The 17,829-nt window shown below is 36.7% G+C and overlaps 1 protein-coding gene and 2 pseudogenes across 1 annotated transcript; all 3 read right to left on the reverse strand.

Moving 5' to 3' along the window:
- Positions 1–1,767: 1,767 nt before the first annotated feature.
- Positions 1,768–2,708, reverse strand: LOC136169249 (olfactory receptor 8B8-like; annotated as a pseudogene).
- Positions 2,709–10,189: 7,481 nt separating this feature from the next.
- LOC136169250 (olfactory receptor 8B3-like) lies at positions 10,190–11,118 on the reverse strand (annotated as a pseudogene).
- Positions 11,119–15,519: 4,401 nt separating this feature from the next.
- LOC136168755 (olfactory receptor 8B3-like) lies at positions 15,520–16,859 on the reverse strand. Its single transcript, XM_065936450.1, has 2 exons — positions 15,944–16,859; positions 15,520–15,524 (listed from the first exon to the last, which is right to left on the reverse strand). The coding sequence occupies exons 1-2, from the start codon at positions 16,857–16,859 to the stop codon at positions 15,520–15,522; spliced, it is 921 nt and encodes a 306-aa protein (XP_065792522.1).
- Positions 16,860–17,829: the final 970 nt, after the last annotated feature.

Below are 17,829 nucleotides of genomic sequence, written 5' to 3' on the forward strand. Positions count from 1 at the left end.
TGGAGGCTAATTACTTTACAATATTGTAGTGGATTTTGTCATACATTGACATGAATCAGCCATGGATTTACATGTATAAGTTACTTAAAATTTTTCAAATTAACTAATGGTACAAATTACTCATTTTAAAGAGCAGTTCTTTTATGTAAATGAGCAGATTTCATATTAATTTTGAGGGTCTTGTAATGAAAGATTAGTGACCAGGCTCAACTCACTCTTGGGGATCCTCAAATTGTTATAAAATACCTAACAGAGTGGATGCAGCTCTACTCTGTAGGTTTCCAAATGGCCCAATTACGTTCACTTGTTGAGAGGCACATTCGTTTCCACTCAAAAAACAAGTTTATATAGGGAAACACTAATTTAAACATGCAAACTCTAACCAAGATCAAACATTTTATATGAATAGAAATTGTTAAGAGAAAATCAATCATGTTCATATTGCAGTCAGGTGATGGAATATGAGTGGTCATTGAAAACCATCAGCTAAGGATTTCTCTGTGCTGAACATCTAAAAACAAACCAGTCAAAAATCAGCTTTGAGAAATTTCAAAATGTACAAATACTGACTGGAGATTAAGAAGGTTTTAAATAAAGAAAATTATTCAAAATACCTTAGAAAATGTATATATTGTCACTGGTACAGCATATTGAGGAGTTTTAAAATAGCACATATTTAATAAAAAATAAAATAAAATAGCACATTTTTGCCTTAAAAAATAATCCAACATCATCTCATAATTTGCTTTATTCACCAAATATTGCTTTCATATTGTCATTATCCTCCAAGCTGCGATTTGATGTTTCTGTACCTAAAAATCTAAAAATCTGTACCTAAAAAAAGTCAAAAAAAAAAATATATCAGAAATAATCTAGTTGTTCAAAGGTCATCTAGCCCTGTTGGTTTAACATTTTAAATCATAAATAACTTAAGCTTTCACCTTATCTAGAGAAACTTGGTGATCTCAATAATATTTCTAGGGTCTTCCAACAGGAGTGAGTCCCTTGGTAAGATTTTCACTATCCAACACTTCTCGGTGTAAGTTACTTCCTTTCTTAATGCAATTACTCCTCACAATTTATCTCCTATAAACTGATGTCCTCTATCTACCTATTTTTCCTTCTAAAGTTGTGTTGAGTTTATGTAAATCATTATTCACTCTTGGCTTCACTTTCCCATCCATGCAAAACATGTCTTTTGATGATCAGCTATATGTCAATTTGACTTACAAAAGTAAAAAATAAACCTCTTTGCCAAGAAGTTTACACCAAACATTTACAGATGCAAAATGGATTATCCTTGATGGACTTAGAACCTTCAATCTCTGGCATTTAAACTAGGTATATTCTTCCCAAGTGAAATATGAAAGATAGGAGTAGAAACAGAGTATTTTATTCATCCTTATTGCAAGTGACAGATAAAAACACCCCCAGTGATATGTTTTCAGTCTAGTGTAATGAAATGCAGTATTTGGAGAGTATTCATCTTTCCCAGTGGAAAAAAATTTCAAAATAACAAAGAAAATAAAAAGAAAATATTTACTATTTAATGATTTTACAAAGAAGGAAATAGAGATGATATGTATTGTAAAAACAGTGGGGAAAACAAATACTTACCAAAAATGGAAATAAATTATTCAAATAGGACTCAAATTTATTTAAGGTATTAGGAAAAAAAGGTAATAGAAAGAATATGGTAAGAAAGCTGTGACTAAAATTAAACAGAATCTCACTGTCCTGTAATTCATGCGTGGTGAGTGTTTCTAATCAAAACTGTCTCCTCCTCAGGGTTTTTCTCAGAGCAAGTTTAACATCTTTGTTCCTCACACTGTAAATTAAGGGGTTGAGGAAGGGAACAGTCTTGATGTAAAAACAGAAGAAATTTTACCCTCATCCATAGACACAACAGAAGGTGGTTTGAGATACATAAATGCCCCTGATCCAAAGAAGAGAGAAATAGCAATGATGTGGGAACTGCAGGTGCTGAAGGCTTCGGACCTGCCCTCCATGGACTTGATGTGGAGGATGTTGGAGAGGATGAGGCCATAAGAGACAAAGATTGTGAAACTGGGCACAGTGATATTGATGCCCACCACAACAAGCATTTCCAATTCATTGATGTAGGTACTTGTGCAGGAGAGCTGAAGCAGTGGGTGAATATCACAGAAATAATGGTTGATGGAGTTTGCATCACAGAAGGTCAGTCTCAGCATGCATCCAGTGTGAGCCATGGCACCAGAAAATGCCATCAAGTATGAACCAAGCATAAGGGTGGAACACACTTTAGGGGACATGATAATATTATGCAAAAGTGGTATACTGTTGGCTACATAGTGGTCATAGGCCATTGATGTCAGCAGATAGCATTCAGAAATGACAAAAAAAAAAACCAGCAAAAGTAGAGCTGAGTCATGCATCACATGTAAAAAATAACATTCTTCTTTAATATGAAATTAACTAATTAACATTTTGGGTGTAAACACAGAAGAATAACAGAGGTCTATAGAGGACAAGTTAAAGAGGAAAAAGAACATGGGGTTGTGTAGATGTGAATTTAGCACAATTAGGATTATCAAGCCCAATTTCCCCAGCACAGTGACCATATACTTTCCTAGAAATAAAAAGAATAGGGGGAGTTGGAGATCTGGTTGGTCTGTTAATCCCAAGAGAATGAATTCGGTCACAAAAGAGTCATTTGCAGGAGCCATTCTTCTCTTAGGGAATCTGTGGACACAGGAGAAAGGGTTCCATTAGAGAACAACCCAGCCCTTGCCACAGGGTCTCATCTACAAGGCAGGGTAAACACTGGGAATGTCAGAGACTAGTCCTACCTGGTCCCACAGATTTTGCCTTTACCTTTATCAGGATACAGAGTGATGTGGACTTGTACAAGCTAAATGCAGCAATGGAAACCACAAACTTCAGAGTTAAGGCCAACGCTGCTCTATGCAAACGTAACTGCTGGGAAAACAAAGGGCAAGAAGGACAGATCAGGACAGAGCGGCCTAATGTCTCTGAACATTCTCTGATGACCCTCTGACAGATTTCTCCTCCAGTTACACCTGAGTCTCAGATTTGCACAAAATGAGAAAGAAAGAGCATGTATTAGATCCCTGTACTTTCATCTCAAAACAGGGAATAAGTATGTAAATTGAAGTCAGAAATTCACCCTCCTTAGTTCAGGAAAAAAAAGAAAACAGCTTCTGGGCTGGCTCCCTTATCCTTGGTCTTTACCCAGTTGGGACTGGAAATGCAATTTCGGATTGCTGAGGCTTGATTTCTTTGATCCTGAGAGGTACCAACCTAGATATATGCCTGAGAAGTCTTTCTGAACTACTATGATTTCTAATAATTATTTCAGTCCTTTCAAGCAGTAGGGAAAATAAAGCCTTTTAACTATCACACTTGATACTTTATTAGACACAGAGGATTCAAAATGAGTGTAATGATGAATGAACTTGGCTAGAAGCATCTCAGTCTTTTCCCCAGGAGTAGATCACGTGTATAAAAGGGAATACAGAAATAATATATCCTGGATCATGATCAGCCTTTACTTCCTTAGGGGTTCATTCTTTCACTCTTTTTCATTTTAGGTATTACATATCCCTCAGTGTAGAACCAAAGTAAATCCCCATCTCTTCATTACATTCACCTCTGAACAGAGAGCCACTATGTTGTTTCATTCCCTTTTTATTCCAATTTACCAAATGGACATATCTTTGGTAAAGCTCCTATTTCCAGGTTTCTGTACTTCTTCATCAGGAATTTTTCAAATGTTTCAGTAACTCATTTCAGTTCTTCTCACTCTGGAATATCTCTGAAATAATTTGCAGAGTTGTATATTCCTTCTACAGTTTATACTTTTAAAAAGTCAGTAACTGAACTTCTCAATTTCTTCTCATCAAAGCAATGAGTAGGGCCTATGGAGTTAGAGAGAGGGTTGTGAATCTTAATTTAAGTACAAACTATAATTCTTTGGGGAATTTATTTAATCTTTTAGTTCAAAGTTGTAAAATTGGATGGTAAAGATGGCAACCTTTCATCGTCCTGCTGAGTTAATTAAATGAAAAATGTCTAAGCAAAGTGGTTGAGTCAGTGACTGGCATATGGTAAATAGTCAATACATGTCAGCAGTCATTCATTTTCACCTAAATTCTACTAGATTCTCAATCATAACACACATAGAGTTTTTCTCCCCTGAATACCTGTGTTCCTTGCTAAACTGTAAATTCTATAAGGAAAAGTATTTTTCCTATCTTGTTACTGTTTGGCTCTTAGATCTAAGCACAATGCAGAGGACATAAAGGGAACTTAATAAGTATGTCTGATAACCATGTTATTTTTGTCCTAGAGTGTTCAGAATGTATTCAACATTTTTCTAATGCTAAACCATAGCATCTGCAACCACAATGACCTCCACCCATGTAGCTCAGCCACCACATCTGGCTTTTTGTGTTTTAACTGAGGTACTGTAATATCGAACTATATTGACTCCTAATGATAATTTTAGTATTTTCCAACATACTCCTATTTAGCCCTAAACACTGAGGTCTGAAATCACAGTTTTGTCCCTCCCTAGTTCAAGTACTTTCAATGGTTCTACATTACCCACTTGAAAATTGAAGTAAGAATTAAAAGTATAATTCTCAAAATTATGATTAATCCTTGGTTAATTTCTTCCTAAAGGAGAAATTGAGTTAGTTATCTTTGATGAGAAGCCAAGAAAGTACCATTTTGATTGATATATGTATTTTGTGCAGTTTAACCTTTGTACAAATTTTTCACCCCAAAAATCTAAAAAAGAAAATTGAAGAATGTTTACTCTTCTTAGTCCATGTAATTGTCTTGTGAAGCTCAACCTATTTTATAAATATATGTGTGTTTGTGTGTGAAAAATAAAAATATATGCCTATATTTACACTTATTGCTTATATGTACTGGAAGGAGGGGTAAGAATATCATTCTGTAATAAAAAAGGGTTCTCTTGTTAGTTGAAAAGCATCAAACTCTTAAAAAAGGTCTTCAAACTGCTCATAAAAAATGAACTCCTCCACACAAAACAGTGACTTGTGCTATCATGATTATGTGATTTATTGATTTATTCATTTGCATGGCAATGCCAAAGAAAGAGAGATGGAAAAGACCAATAGGCACTAAATTTCTGATGAATCAAAATAAAGATTATGCCATATAACTAAAGCTATGGTTTTTCCAGTAGTCATGTATGGATGTGAGAGTTGGACCATAAAAAAAGCTGAGCACCGAAGAACTGATGCTTTTGAACTGTGGTGTTGGGGAAGACTCTTGAGAGTCTCTTGGACTGCAAGGAGATCCAACCTGTCAGTCTAAGAGGAAATCAGTTCTGAATATTCATTGGAAGGACTGATGCTGAAGCTGAAACTCCAATACTTAGGCCGCCTTATGCGAAGAGCTGACTCATTAGAAAAGATCCTGATTCTGGGAAAGACTGAAGGCAGGAGGAGAAGCAGATGACAGAGGATGAGATGATTGGATGGCATCACTGACTCGACGGACATGAGTTTGAGCAAGCTCTGGAGATGGTGAAGGACAGGGAATCCTGGCGTGCTGCAGTCCATGGGGTCACAAAGAGTTGGACACGACTGAGAGCCTGAACAACAACAAAACTCTCTTCAGTGGTGTCCTTATATGGGACCTGGCTTTATATCTCAAAGAATGTCTGATTATAATGGCTTCCTTGAGCATTTTCATTCCTTGATAGCTCAGTTGGTAAAGAATTGGCCTGCAATGCAAGAAACTCTGGTTTGATTCCTCGGTCGGGAAGATCTGCTGGAGAAGGGACAGGCGACCCACTCCAGTATTCCTAGGCTTCCCTGGTAGACAGCCTGATTTTAAATAAAAACATTTACTCAAAGTTGTGATGTATTGAAGACTGACTAACCTGACTGTGTTCCTGAAACTCTGAATCCTGGATGGGTTGTCATTCCCTTCTCTGGGTGATCATGCTGACCCCAGGTCTCACACTGCAGGCAGATTCTTAGCATCTGAGCCAGTTGGGAAGATCCTAAGTAAACATAAAGAATCACAAGGAGGACCTGACAATCCATGATTCATGTGATCAGTGCTATTTTCACGTTCTCTTCAGAGCCAAGTGACCATGTTTGAGTGCCTTTACATTTCCTCAGACAGTTTCGTAGCTGAAAACTTTTGAAAAGATCAAAAGAGAAATAGGACTCAAAAATTCATTCTAGCAAATTCCGCAATGTAATGCAATCTGCATTATTTGAAGGAAAGTGCAATCATCTGGAGTTTATCCTATTTGGGGTGCCAACAATCCTATCTACAGCCCACTAATAGGAACATTTTGTTGCCTCTAAGATTTGTTAGATCATAAACTCTCTAAAAAGTCTGCAACATAATAAATAATACATGAAAAAAATAACATTGGCTCTAAAGACTTTTTCCTAAAGGGGAATGTCTTCCTACAGATTTCATCTGTCCTAAAGTAAAACTGTTCTTTTGAATCAAAACTACTACAGTGTGAAAACTAATCTCTGATAACTCTCTCTGAGAATTAAGGATGAAAGTTATGTGGTCCAAGTAGGTCCTTGTCAGAGAATGGGAACTTTATCATTTGGAAATATTTTGAAATGTTTTCATGATAATCTAGGTAAAGAGCTGCCTTTGGTGGAAATTTTTGACTTGGGTAAGATTTGAATTAGAAGAAAAAATTGCTTTAGGGAATTTCCCACATGAGGGCTCTGAAGAAACTTTTTAAAAATCATATTGAGATCCTTGAAATATATGTCTGATATATTTTAACTGCAGAAAATTTTATAAATTATAATACTAAGGATAACAAATTGGTAATTATTTTCCATTCTACTTTCACTACATTTTATCTCATTGGAAGAAAGCTTTGAGTCCTTTAGAGGAATATTAATAGGTAAAGGAAGTAGTTTTTCCAGAAATGAGTTCAGGAGAAAAAAGTGTAAATAAAGCCTCTTCCTTTTACCTCTCTACCCTTTCTCTTACTGTCAGGATGGTCATAAGTTGTAGCTTGAAAACATTATGACACCATGCCTACCTTTGTTTTTAACCAATGGAAATAAAACAATTTTAAATAAATACATTTAAAAACAGTGATGCAAGCACAGTAGAGAAATGAAGTGAAAGAAAATGAACAGTTAGAGCATAGATATGAATTCACTGCATTTACATACACACATGAAAGTCTGAAAATAAGCCATTCCATTTATGTTCACTTGATTTTCAACAGAGATGCCATGATTATGTGATGGACAGAGTAGTCTTTTCAACAGACATTTCTAGAATAATTAAGTCCATTTTGAAAGAATGGATTTGGAGCACTCCACAAAATAAGAAAGTTAACTCAAAATAAACCTTATATCTAAATAAGAAAGGTAATATTACTAAACCCCTAGAAGAAATCATCAGAGTAAATCTTTTTGACTTTGGGATGGACAATGGTTCTTTGACATAACTAATAAAGGACAAATGAAAAAAGAAAAAGAAGTGAATGCTGAGCATCATGAAATTAAAACTTTTGAAGTTTCAAAGATATCATCAAGAGAATGAACAGAGTACTAACAGAATGGAAGAGATACTTGTAAATGATATAACTGATAAGTACCTAGTGTCCAGAATACATTCAAATCCAAACACATGCATTTTTTCCCGTTTTTAAACATGTTTCTTCTGTGTTTTAAAATATAATCTGCTTCCCTGATGGCTCAGATGGTGAAGAATCTGCCTGCAATGCAGGAGACCTGGGTTCAACCCCTGGGATGGAAAGATCCCTAGAGGAAGGGAATGGCTACTTACTTCAGTATTCTTGTCTAGAGAATACCATGGAGCTTTTGGATACAGTCGATGAGGTCGCAAAGAGTAGGACACTACTGGAAAGCCTAATATTTTCACTTTTTTTCATATGATATTGTGTAAGTTTAAAGTGTACAGTATAATTATTTGATTTACATGCATCATGAAGCAATAACCACAATAAGAATATCCATCATATGATATGGATACCAAAAAAAAAAAAAAAAGGGAAAAAGTAACTTTTTTTCTTTGTGATGAGAACTCTAAGGATTTCCTCTCTTAACAATTTTCATATAAAACATACAGCAGTGTTATTTATATTTATCATATTATACATTACATCTAGTACTTTTGTGTCTTAAACTGGACATTCATCCTGTCTTCATCCACTTCACCTTCCCTCCAGATCCCCGCCTTTGGTAACCATAAACCTGATCTATTTTTCTATATACATCTGTTTGTTTGTTTGCTTTTAATGTATACTTTTCCAACAACATTAAATTAATTTCTAATGGGTAATAAGATGATTTGCTATTTCTATACTCTTTGAAATTAACACCAATATGTCTTGCTACCAACTTTCAGCATACAAAGATGCTACATTATAATCAACTACATTCCCCACACTGTTCATGCCTATCACTTGTTTATTTTGTAACTGGAAGATCATACCTTTTAAACTCTCTCACCAATTTCTACCCTATCCTCTCTTCCTTCCCTCTGGCAACAATCTGTTTATTCTCTGTATCTGTAACAGTTTCGGTTTGCCTATGGTTAATCTTTTCCATTTTGTAGATTCCAAATATAAGTGAAATCATACAGTACTTGTCTTTCCCTATCAGACTTATTTCACTTTTCACTTTGCATTCTATAAGTTCATTTATGTTTTCTCAAATAGCAAGATTTCATTCTCTTTCATGTATAAGAAATGTTCCATTGTATAAATATACACCACATCTCCTTTATCCATTCACCTATTATATCATCAGGTCTTTAAGCATACATAATTTGGCCATTATAAATAATGCTGCAGTGAAATTCAGGGTATGTATATATTTTTGAATTGGTGATTTTGTTTCCTTTAGGTAAATACTCAGGAGTGGAGAGGCTGAATTGTGTAGTAGTTCTATTTTTAATTTTTTAGGAAACTTCATACTGTTTTCCATTGTGTTTACATGCTGCCGACGGTGCGTGAGAGTTCCCTTTTCTCCACCTCTTCACCAACAATTGTTGCTTGTTGTCTTTTTGTTTGCCTTTCTGACAGTAGAGAGGTATCTCCTTGGATTTGATTTGCATTTTCCTGAAGATTAGTGAAGCTGAGCATTGTTTCATGGGTCTGGTAGTCATCCATATGTCTTTGAAAAAATACACCTCTGCCTATTTTTCAATCGGGTTCTTTGTTTTCCAGATGCTGAGTAATACAGATTATTTGTATATTTTGGATATTAGCCTGTTATCAGGCATATTGTTTGCAAATATCTTCTCCCATTCAGTAGACTGATTTTTCATCTTACTGAGTTTCTTATGCTACACAGTGTCTTTTCAGTTTGATGAAGTCCCTTTGGCTTAATTTTGCTTTTATTTTTTAGATTGAGTAGGCATGTGCAAAAAACTTTTCTGATACTGCTGTAAACTTTTCTGATACCCACCCTGAGAAAAAGCCATATACCACCCAAAGACGAAGTCAACTTTCAAATTACAGTATTTTCTCCTTTCCATGTTAACTGAAACAAAAACAATGACATAAAGTAGAAGCAAAATACTACTCTGAACTTAGCTCTCTCATCCAGGTAGTATATTTTAACAATCTGTTACATGCAGGACTGGATGTGCAAACTAAGAAGACTGTTTTCCATAAGCATACTGTGTAATGTTCAGAGAAGTAAAGCTGTTTACACTTAACAGTCATTATGGAACCTTCCATCTCAGGCATTTAAGGAGATACATTCTTGCTCAAGGAAGACTGAAAAGATGAGAAGAGAAAATAATGTCTGCTTCATACTTCCAATGGCAAGAGGCTGATAAGACATCCCAAATGATGCTCTTTTACCCTAACGTCCCCTGATTTCATCAACTATAGAGTACTTTTCTATTTCCAGAGGGGAAACATGTTCAATGAGAAAAAAACATAAGAGGTAATAAATTTTTCTAAATAATATTAGTAAATGGGAGTTGGTGACAAAGTCTGCAACTTGTTAGGTAAGAGAGAAGTCTGGCTTTACACAGAGTGAAAATAAATTGAGAGATGACTCAGATTTCCTTCTACCTGGCTAAAAAGAAACAAAAAAATTGTCAACCAAATTATTATGATTAAACACAGAACCTTTCTCCCCTGTGAACAACTGCACAGAGAAATACTCTAGTCTATTCAAAATTTGTTTCTACTCAGAGTTTTTCTCAGAGCAGCTTTCACATCTCTATATCTCAAGCTGTAGATTAAGGGGTTCATCATGGCAACCACATTGGTGTAAAAGAGAGAAGAGGCTTTTTGCATATCCAGAGATCCAGCAGAAGATGGTCTGAGATACATAAATGCACATGATCCAGAGGACAGAGAAACAGCAGTGATGAAGGAACAGCAGGTACTGAAGGATTTTGACCTGCCCTCCGTGGAGCTGATGTGGAGGATGCTGAAGACAATGAGACCATAGGAGACAAAGATGGGGAGACTGGGCACAGTGATGCTGATGCCCACCACAGTGAAAGTACCAGCTCATTGACGTAGGTACTGGTGAAGGAGAGCCGAAGGAGAGGGTGAATGTCACAGAAATAATGGTTTATGGTGTTTGCATCACAGAAGGTCAGTCTCAGCACGCATCCAGTGTGAGCCATGGCACCAGAAAATGCCATCAAGTAGGAAGCAAGCATAAGGCTGGAACACACTTTAGGGGATATGGCAGCATTATACAAGAGTGACTTACAGATGGCCACATAGTGGTCATAGGCCATTGATGTCAGCACATAGCATTCAGAAATGACAAAAAACAGAAGTAAAACACAGCTGATCATGCACCTCATGTGAGAAATAATATTCTTCTTCAATGTGAAGTAAATCAGCATTTTGGCTATAAACACAGAATAACAGAGGTGAATGAAGGACAAGGTAAAGAAGAAAAAGTACATAGGGGTATGCAGATGTGAATTCAGTGCAACTAGGATTATCAATCCCAAATTTCCCAGCACAGTGACCATATACATTCCTAGAAACAGAAGGAACAGAGGGAGCTGGAGATCAGGTCAGTCTGCTAATCCCAACAGAATGAATTTGGTCACAAAACAGACACTTCCAGTAGCCATTCTTCTCAAAGGGAATCTGTGGATACAGGAGGAAAGTGTTCCATTAGAGAACAACTCAGCTCTTCTAACAAAAGATCTCATCCTACAAAAGAATATTTTTGTTGTTGAGTTGCCAAATCATGTCCAACTTTTTTGTGACTCCATGGACTGTAGCCCGGAAGGCTCCTCTGTCCATGGGATTCCCCAGGCAAGAATACTAGAGTGGGTTGCCATTTCCTTTTCCAGGGGATTTTCCCAATCCAGGGATTGAACCTGTGTCTCCTGCATTAACAGACCGATTGTTAGCACTGAGCCACCAGGAAAGAGTATACACACCGTGGATGTCTGACACTATCCCAATCTAGTCCCATACAATCTGACTTTACCTTTATCACGATATGGAGTGAGGTGGAGTTGCCCTTAATTAGAGCTTTTATAAGCTAAATATAGCAAAGGATATCACAGACAGCCTACAGAGGGAAGACCAGTGATACCATACACAACCATACCTGCTGGAAAAACCAAGGTAGAGGAGGGGCGGATTAGTACACTATCATTCTACTCTCATCTCAACATTTCCTCATTCACTTGAGCTCTTCCCTCACCAGTAGAATTGCAAGCAGTGACCCTAGCAACCTGGCGCTGGCTATAAAAACACATTAGACTTCATGTGGTCAGAACCAAGAATTGTTTCTAACCCAAGAAGATAGTCTATGAGAATTAAGTAACTTCCCTTGTCACAAAGTAAAAGCCATAAAGTTAAAAGAGTGAGAGCTTTATCCTCTTACAGGAACTTCCTGACATGCTTTGAGCCCACTCATGTCTTGGAACATTCTCTGATCCCTTTCCAACAGATTCTCTGGATTCACTTGAGTCTCAGAACCACACAAAATGAGAAAGACTAGGCATATATTAGGCTCCCCAACTTTTGTCTCAAAACAAGGAATAAGTATTGTAAATTGAATTAGGTATGTAAGTTGAACTCAGAAACACCCTTCTTAGTTCAGAAAACCACAGAGCTGGTTCCCTTATTGCTGATTGTCACTCTGTTGATATTGAAAACATGACTTCAGGTGCTTGAGGCTTGATTTCTTTGATTCTAAGAGGAGACAGCCTAGACATAAGCCTAGGAAATGATTATGATCTAGTGTGATTTCTGATTATATTAAGTCCTTTCAAGCAGTAGAAAAAACAAAGCCTTTAGTTAAACACTTGCTAGTAATTAGACACAAAGATTTAATGTGAGTATAATGATGTAATGCTCTTGGTTAAAAATTGGGTAGAAGCTTTCTAAGTCTCTTCCCTGGAGTGTAGAATATATATATATATATATATATATATATAGAATAAGGAAGTTATAGATCCCAGTGCGCCCAGTGTGTGATCTGTCTTTAGTTCTTATGGACCTACTCTTTTACTCATTTTTGCTTTACTCTGGGAACTGTGCATCCCTCAGGTAGATCCAAAGTGAATTCCCATCTCTCCATTATCTTCACCTCTGAAGGGAAAGCTAGGACACTGCTTCAGTCCCTCCCTAAGCCCATTTCCTAAGTGGACATATCTCCATAACAGTCCTAATCCAGGTCTCTTTATTTCTTTATCTGAAATTTTTAAAATGCTGCAATGTTCAAGTTTTGCAATAATATGCTCCATATTATACACATAAGCATCCTAACTTGATTCCCCTCTTTTAGTGAGGTCCAAACAGACACACAGAGCTTCAGTTGCTAACAAGAAATGATAATTAAGTTGATTCCTTAAACCATTGCCAAACGTAAAGTTTAGAAGTATTATTTAAACTTCTATATTATTTTATACACAATATTCTGATAGAATGAAATCTAATTTCACAGAAAGTTTATTTAAAAAAAAAAAGAAAGAAATGAATTGTATTTTGAGGCTCCTCAAATGGAAATCTTGTGACTAACTTTAACATATTTTTGGCACATCAATTAATGCTAAAATACAAAACAGAGTGTCTGCACCTCTGTATGCCTACAAGGGTTTCCAAATAGTGTAATTATTATTTAATTCTTTAGATATACTTCTTTTTCAATAAGGAAGACAACTTTATAAAAAAGGGGTAAGATGTAAATGAAAAAAAATTGCCAACTAGGTAGACTATTTATAAAAATAGGCCCTGGTATGTGAAAGTAATATATGTTGATATTGAGATCAAGGGATGTGGTATGAGTGCCACTGAAAATGATAAATCAAGGATATAGCAAGGAGTTAAAAACTGTAGGTCAATGCTGAACATCTAAAAATACAACAAAAGCAAGCATATCAGTATTGCTAAATTCACAATATCTAACTCTTCAGAGGAGGTGAGAAAGCAAGAAAAATTTTAAAATATTATTAAAGTTATCTTTAAAAATGCTGAAATTGCCACAGTAAGGCAAGCATTTCAATAACCATTTCCTCCTATTTTCTCAAAAGAAAAATAATCCAACATTCTATTCCAGAAAAGACACTGTCACAATATTTGATTCATCCACCAAATGTTTCTTTCAAATTATCACAGTTCTCATAGTTCTAACTGCATACTGACTTACGATTTCATGCCTTAAAATCCATAAGAAAATACCATATGGAAACCAACAGAAGCAGGAGTGATTTAGTTGTGCCCAGGTTACACCAAATGGATGCAGGTTCGTGGGTTTAACTTTTTTTCTTTAAATATCAAACATTTTAAGCTTTTATCCTATCCAGACAAATCCCATGATCTCTGTAATATTTCTATGGCTGTCTAGAAATAGGAGACTCATAAATAGAGGTTTCTGTTTTCTATCATATTTTTCTAGATTCCATCTTTCTAATTTGAGCTTTAATTACTACTCACCATTTTATCTTATGAAAAAGTATCTTATTTCTTTCTGGTTTTCCACAATTATGGCCACAGCTTGTTCACCTTTATTCCTGCGAATACTAATGCTGTATGGTCACTGTGCATTATAAGTTTAGAAAAACTTTATGGACTGGATATATTTACTTCACCAGATGACACAGAATAAACATCCAGATTAAAATGCAGGTCCTAAGCCTCACGACTACTCTCCACGGGGTCTTCTTATTTATTGGCAATGTGTCTGTTGAGGTCCAGCCTCATGAGAGTTTTCTGGGCTCCTTTCTCTCCCATGCCCTGTTCTCTGAATTACAAACATTTAAAGCATTCCAAAAACTAATTTTTTTAAATTTTGTGAATGAAGAAATATTCTTAATTACCAATCTTCTCCCCAGTAGCCCAAAGGTAATATCTTTCCCATAAACAACTATAACAAAACTCCCGAAGAACTCTTTTCCTCAAATATTTAAATAAAATAACAAAAAAGCAATATACACTCTGAGAAAAATTCACGTAACACCCTGAAACAAAGCATACTCAGATTAAAAACTAGAATAGTTTTTCTCGTGCCAAGTTTACATTAACAAAATTAAAGAGATACAATAGAAGCCAAGTATATTGAGATGAGTAATCTTGAAATCATAAACCTAAATTTATTCTAGACTATTTCATTAAAAATGCATATGACTGCAAATAAATCATTAACCACTCTATGTAATGACCATATAATGAATACATTTTGACAATCCATTACATGCAGATAACAAAATCCTTTGTCAAAGGAGGCATGCACAGTGCTTACAGATACAAAGTGGGTTATACTTAACAGTCACTATGAAGTCTTCCACTTTAGAAATTAAAAGTGATATAATCTTGCTCAAGGAATTCTGGAAAGATGGAAAGAGGAAACATTCTCAGATTCATATTTCTAATGGCAACTGGCAGATAAGACATCCCCAGTGACATTATGTCGCCCTCAGGGTCAGTCACTCAGTCAGGTCCGACTCTTTGCAACCCCATGAACTGCAGCACACCAGGCCTCCCGGTGCATCGCAAACTCCTGGAGTTTACTCAAACTCACGTCCACTGAGTCGGTGATGCTATCCAACCATCTCATCCTCTGTTGTCCCCTTCTCCTCCTGCCTTCAATCTTTTCCAGCATCAGGGTCTTTTCAAATGAGTCGGTTCTTCCCATCAGGCGGCCAAAGTATTGGAGTTTCAGCTTCAGCATCGGTCCTTCCAATGAATATTCAGGACTCGTTTCATTTAGGATGGACTGGTTGGATCTCCTTGCTGTTCAAGGAACTCTCAAGAGTCCTCTCCAACACCACACTTCAAGAGCATCAATTATGTCACCCTAATGTTCCCTAATTTGATGATTTGTTGACCAGTCTTCTATTTTCACAGGGAAAGGTAAGTTCAGACTAATGCAGAAAATATATTATAATAAATAATATGATAAATAAAATGATTATAATGAATGATAAATAAGATAGTAAATGTTCTTCTTAATAGTATTAATAAATGGGAACATGTGAGGAAAGGAAATTATGCAAATGGTAAACAAGGAGAGAAGTCTACTCTGGGATAAGTAAATTGAAATGTCAAAAATTTCTTTCATATGATACAAAACAGGATAATAAGACTGTTAATAAGATCATTAAAATTAAAAAGACAATATCTCTACTGCTGCTGCTGCTAAGTCACTTCAGTCGTGTCCGACTCTATGCGACCCCATCCCTGGGATTCTCTAGGCAAGAACACTGGAGTCGGTTGCCATTTCCTTCTCCAATGCATAAGAGTGAAAAGTGAAAGTGAAGTCGCTCAGTCCTGTCAGACTCTTTGCGACCCCATGGACTGCAGCCTACCAGGCTCCTCCGTCCATGGAATTTTCCAGGCAAGAGTGCTGGAGTGGGATGCCATTGCCTTCTCCAGACAATTTCTCTATCTTGTGATTATCTGCACAAAGACATGTTGTTTCTAATCAAAACTGTATTCCACTTACAGTTTTTCTCAGAGCAGTTTTTACATCTTTGTTTCTCAAACTGTATATTAAGGGGTTCATCATAGCAACCACATTGGTATAGAAGAGAGAAGAGACTTTTTGCTCATCCAGAGACCCAGCAGACGATGGTTTAAGATACATAAATGCACATGATCCAAAGAAGAGAGAAACAGCAATGATGTGGGAACTGCAGGTACTGATGGCTTTGGACCTGCCCTCCGTGGAGCTGATGTGGAGGATGCTGGAGAAAATGAGACCATAAGAGATAAAGATGGTGAGACTGGGCACAGTGATGTTGATGCCCACCACAGTGAAAACAACCAACTCATTGACATAGGTACTTGTGCAGGAGAGCTGAAGCAGTGGGTGAATATCACAGAAATAATGGTTGATGGTGTTTGCATTACAGAAGGTCAGCCTGAGCATGCATCCAGTGTGAGCCATGGCACCAGAAAATGCCATCAGGTAGGAAGCAAGCATAAGGCTGGAACACACTTTAGGGGACATGGCAGCATTATACAAAAGTGGGTTGCAGATGGCCACATAGCGGTCATAGGCCATTGATGTCAGCACATAGATTTCAGAAATGACAAAAAAACAGAAAAAGTACAGCTGAGTCATGCACCCCATGTAAGAAATAATGTTCTTCTTTGATATGAAGTTAATCAGCATTTTGGGTGTAAACACAGAAGAATAACAGAGATCTATGAAGGACAAGTTAAAGAGGAAAAAGTACATGGGGGTGTGTAGATGTGAATTTAGCCAAATTAAGATTATCAAACCCAGGTTCCCCATCACAGTGACTATGTACATTCCTAGGAACAGGAAGAACAAGGGGAGCTGGAGATCTGGTTGGTCTGTTAATCCCATCAAAATGAACTGAGTCATGAAAGACCCATTTCCAGGAGCCATTCTTCTCTAAAGGACTCTGTGGATACAGGAGAAAGGGTTCCATTAGAGAACAACTCACCTCATCCAGTGTCCCATCCTACAAAACAGTATACACACTGCGAATGCCTGACATTATCCTGACCTGATCCCGTACAGTCTGCCTTTTCCATTATCAGGATAGAGTGAAGTGGACTTGCCTAATTAGAGTTTTTATAAGCCAAATATTACAACGGACATCACAATCTTACTAGAGAGGGAAGGCAAAAGCTACCATATGCAAATATACACTCTGGAAAAACCCAAGGAAAAGAAGGATGGACAAGGATTCAAATCTTCTACTCTCTTCCCAACATTCCCTCATTCCTGTGAACTCTTCCCTCACCAGTACAACTGGAGGCAGTGACCCTAGCAACCTGGCGCTGGCTTCTCATGCAGATTAGACCTTATGTGGCAGGAACCAAGAGCATTGTTTCTAAATCAAGATGAGGGGACCCGAGTCTATGAGAATTGTTACCAACCTTGTCACAGAGTAAAAATCATGAAGGAAGAAGAGTGAGAGATCTACCTATTTAGAGGAAACTTCCTGACTGATATGTCTTTTGAGCCCCTCTAATATTCTCTGATTCCTCTCCAACAGATGCTTCTAGAAGTTTTACTTGAGTCTCAGCTACACAAGATGAGAAATAATGGACATATAATAGGTCCCTGGACTCTGAACACCAAACAAGGAATAAGTATTGTAAATTAAATTCAGAAACTCACCCAGTTTGATCTTAAAACTGCAGGACTGTCTTCCTTACCCTACATCTTAACCCTGTTGGTTCTGGAAATGTTATTTCACGTTCTCCAGGCTTGATCCCTTTGATTTCAGGGGAGAGGATCTAGACATTAATTCACCTATGCTCTGGAAATCTTTCTGAGCTTCTATAATTTCTGATATTTTCAGTGTTTTCAAGCAACAGAAGAAAAATAACGCTTTTATTATTATACT

This window comes from Muntiacus reevesi, chromosome 5 (genome assembly GCF_963930625.1).
Source record: "Muntiacus reevesi chromosome 5, mMunRee1.1, whole genome shotgun sequence".
Taxonomy (NCBI): domain Eukaryota; kingdom Metazoa; phylum Chordata; class Mammalia; order Artiodactyla; family Cervidae; genus Muntiacus; species Muntiacus reevesi.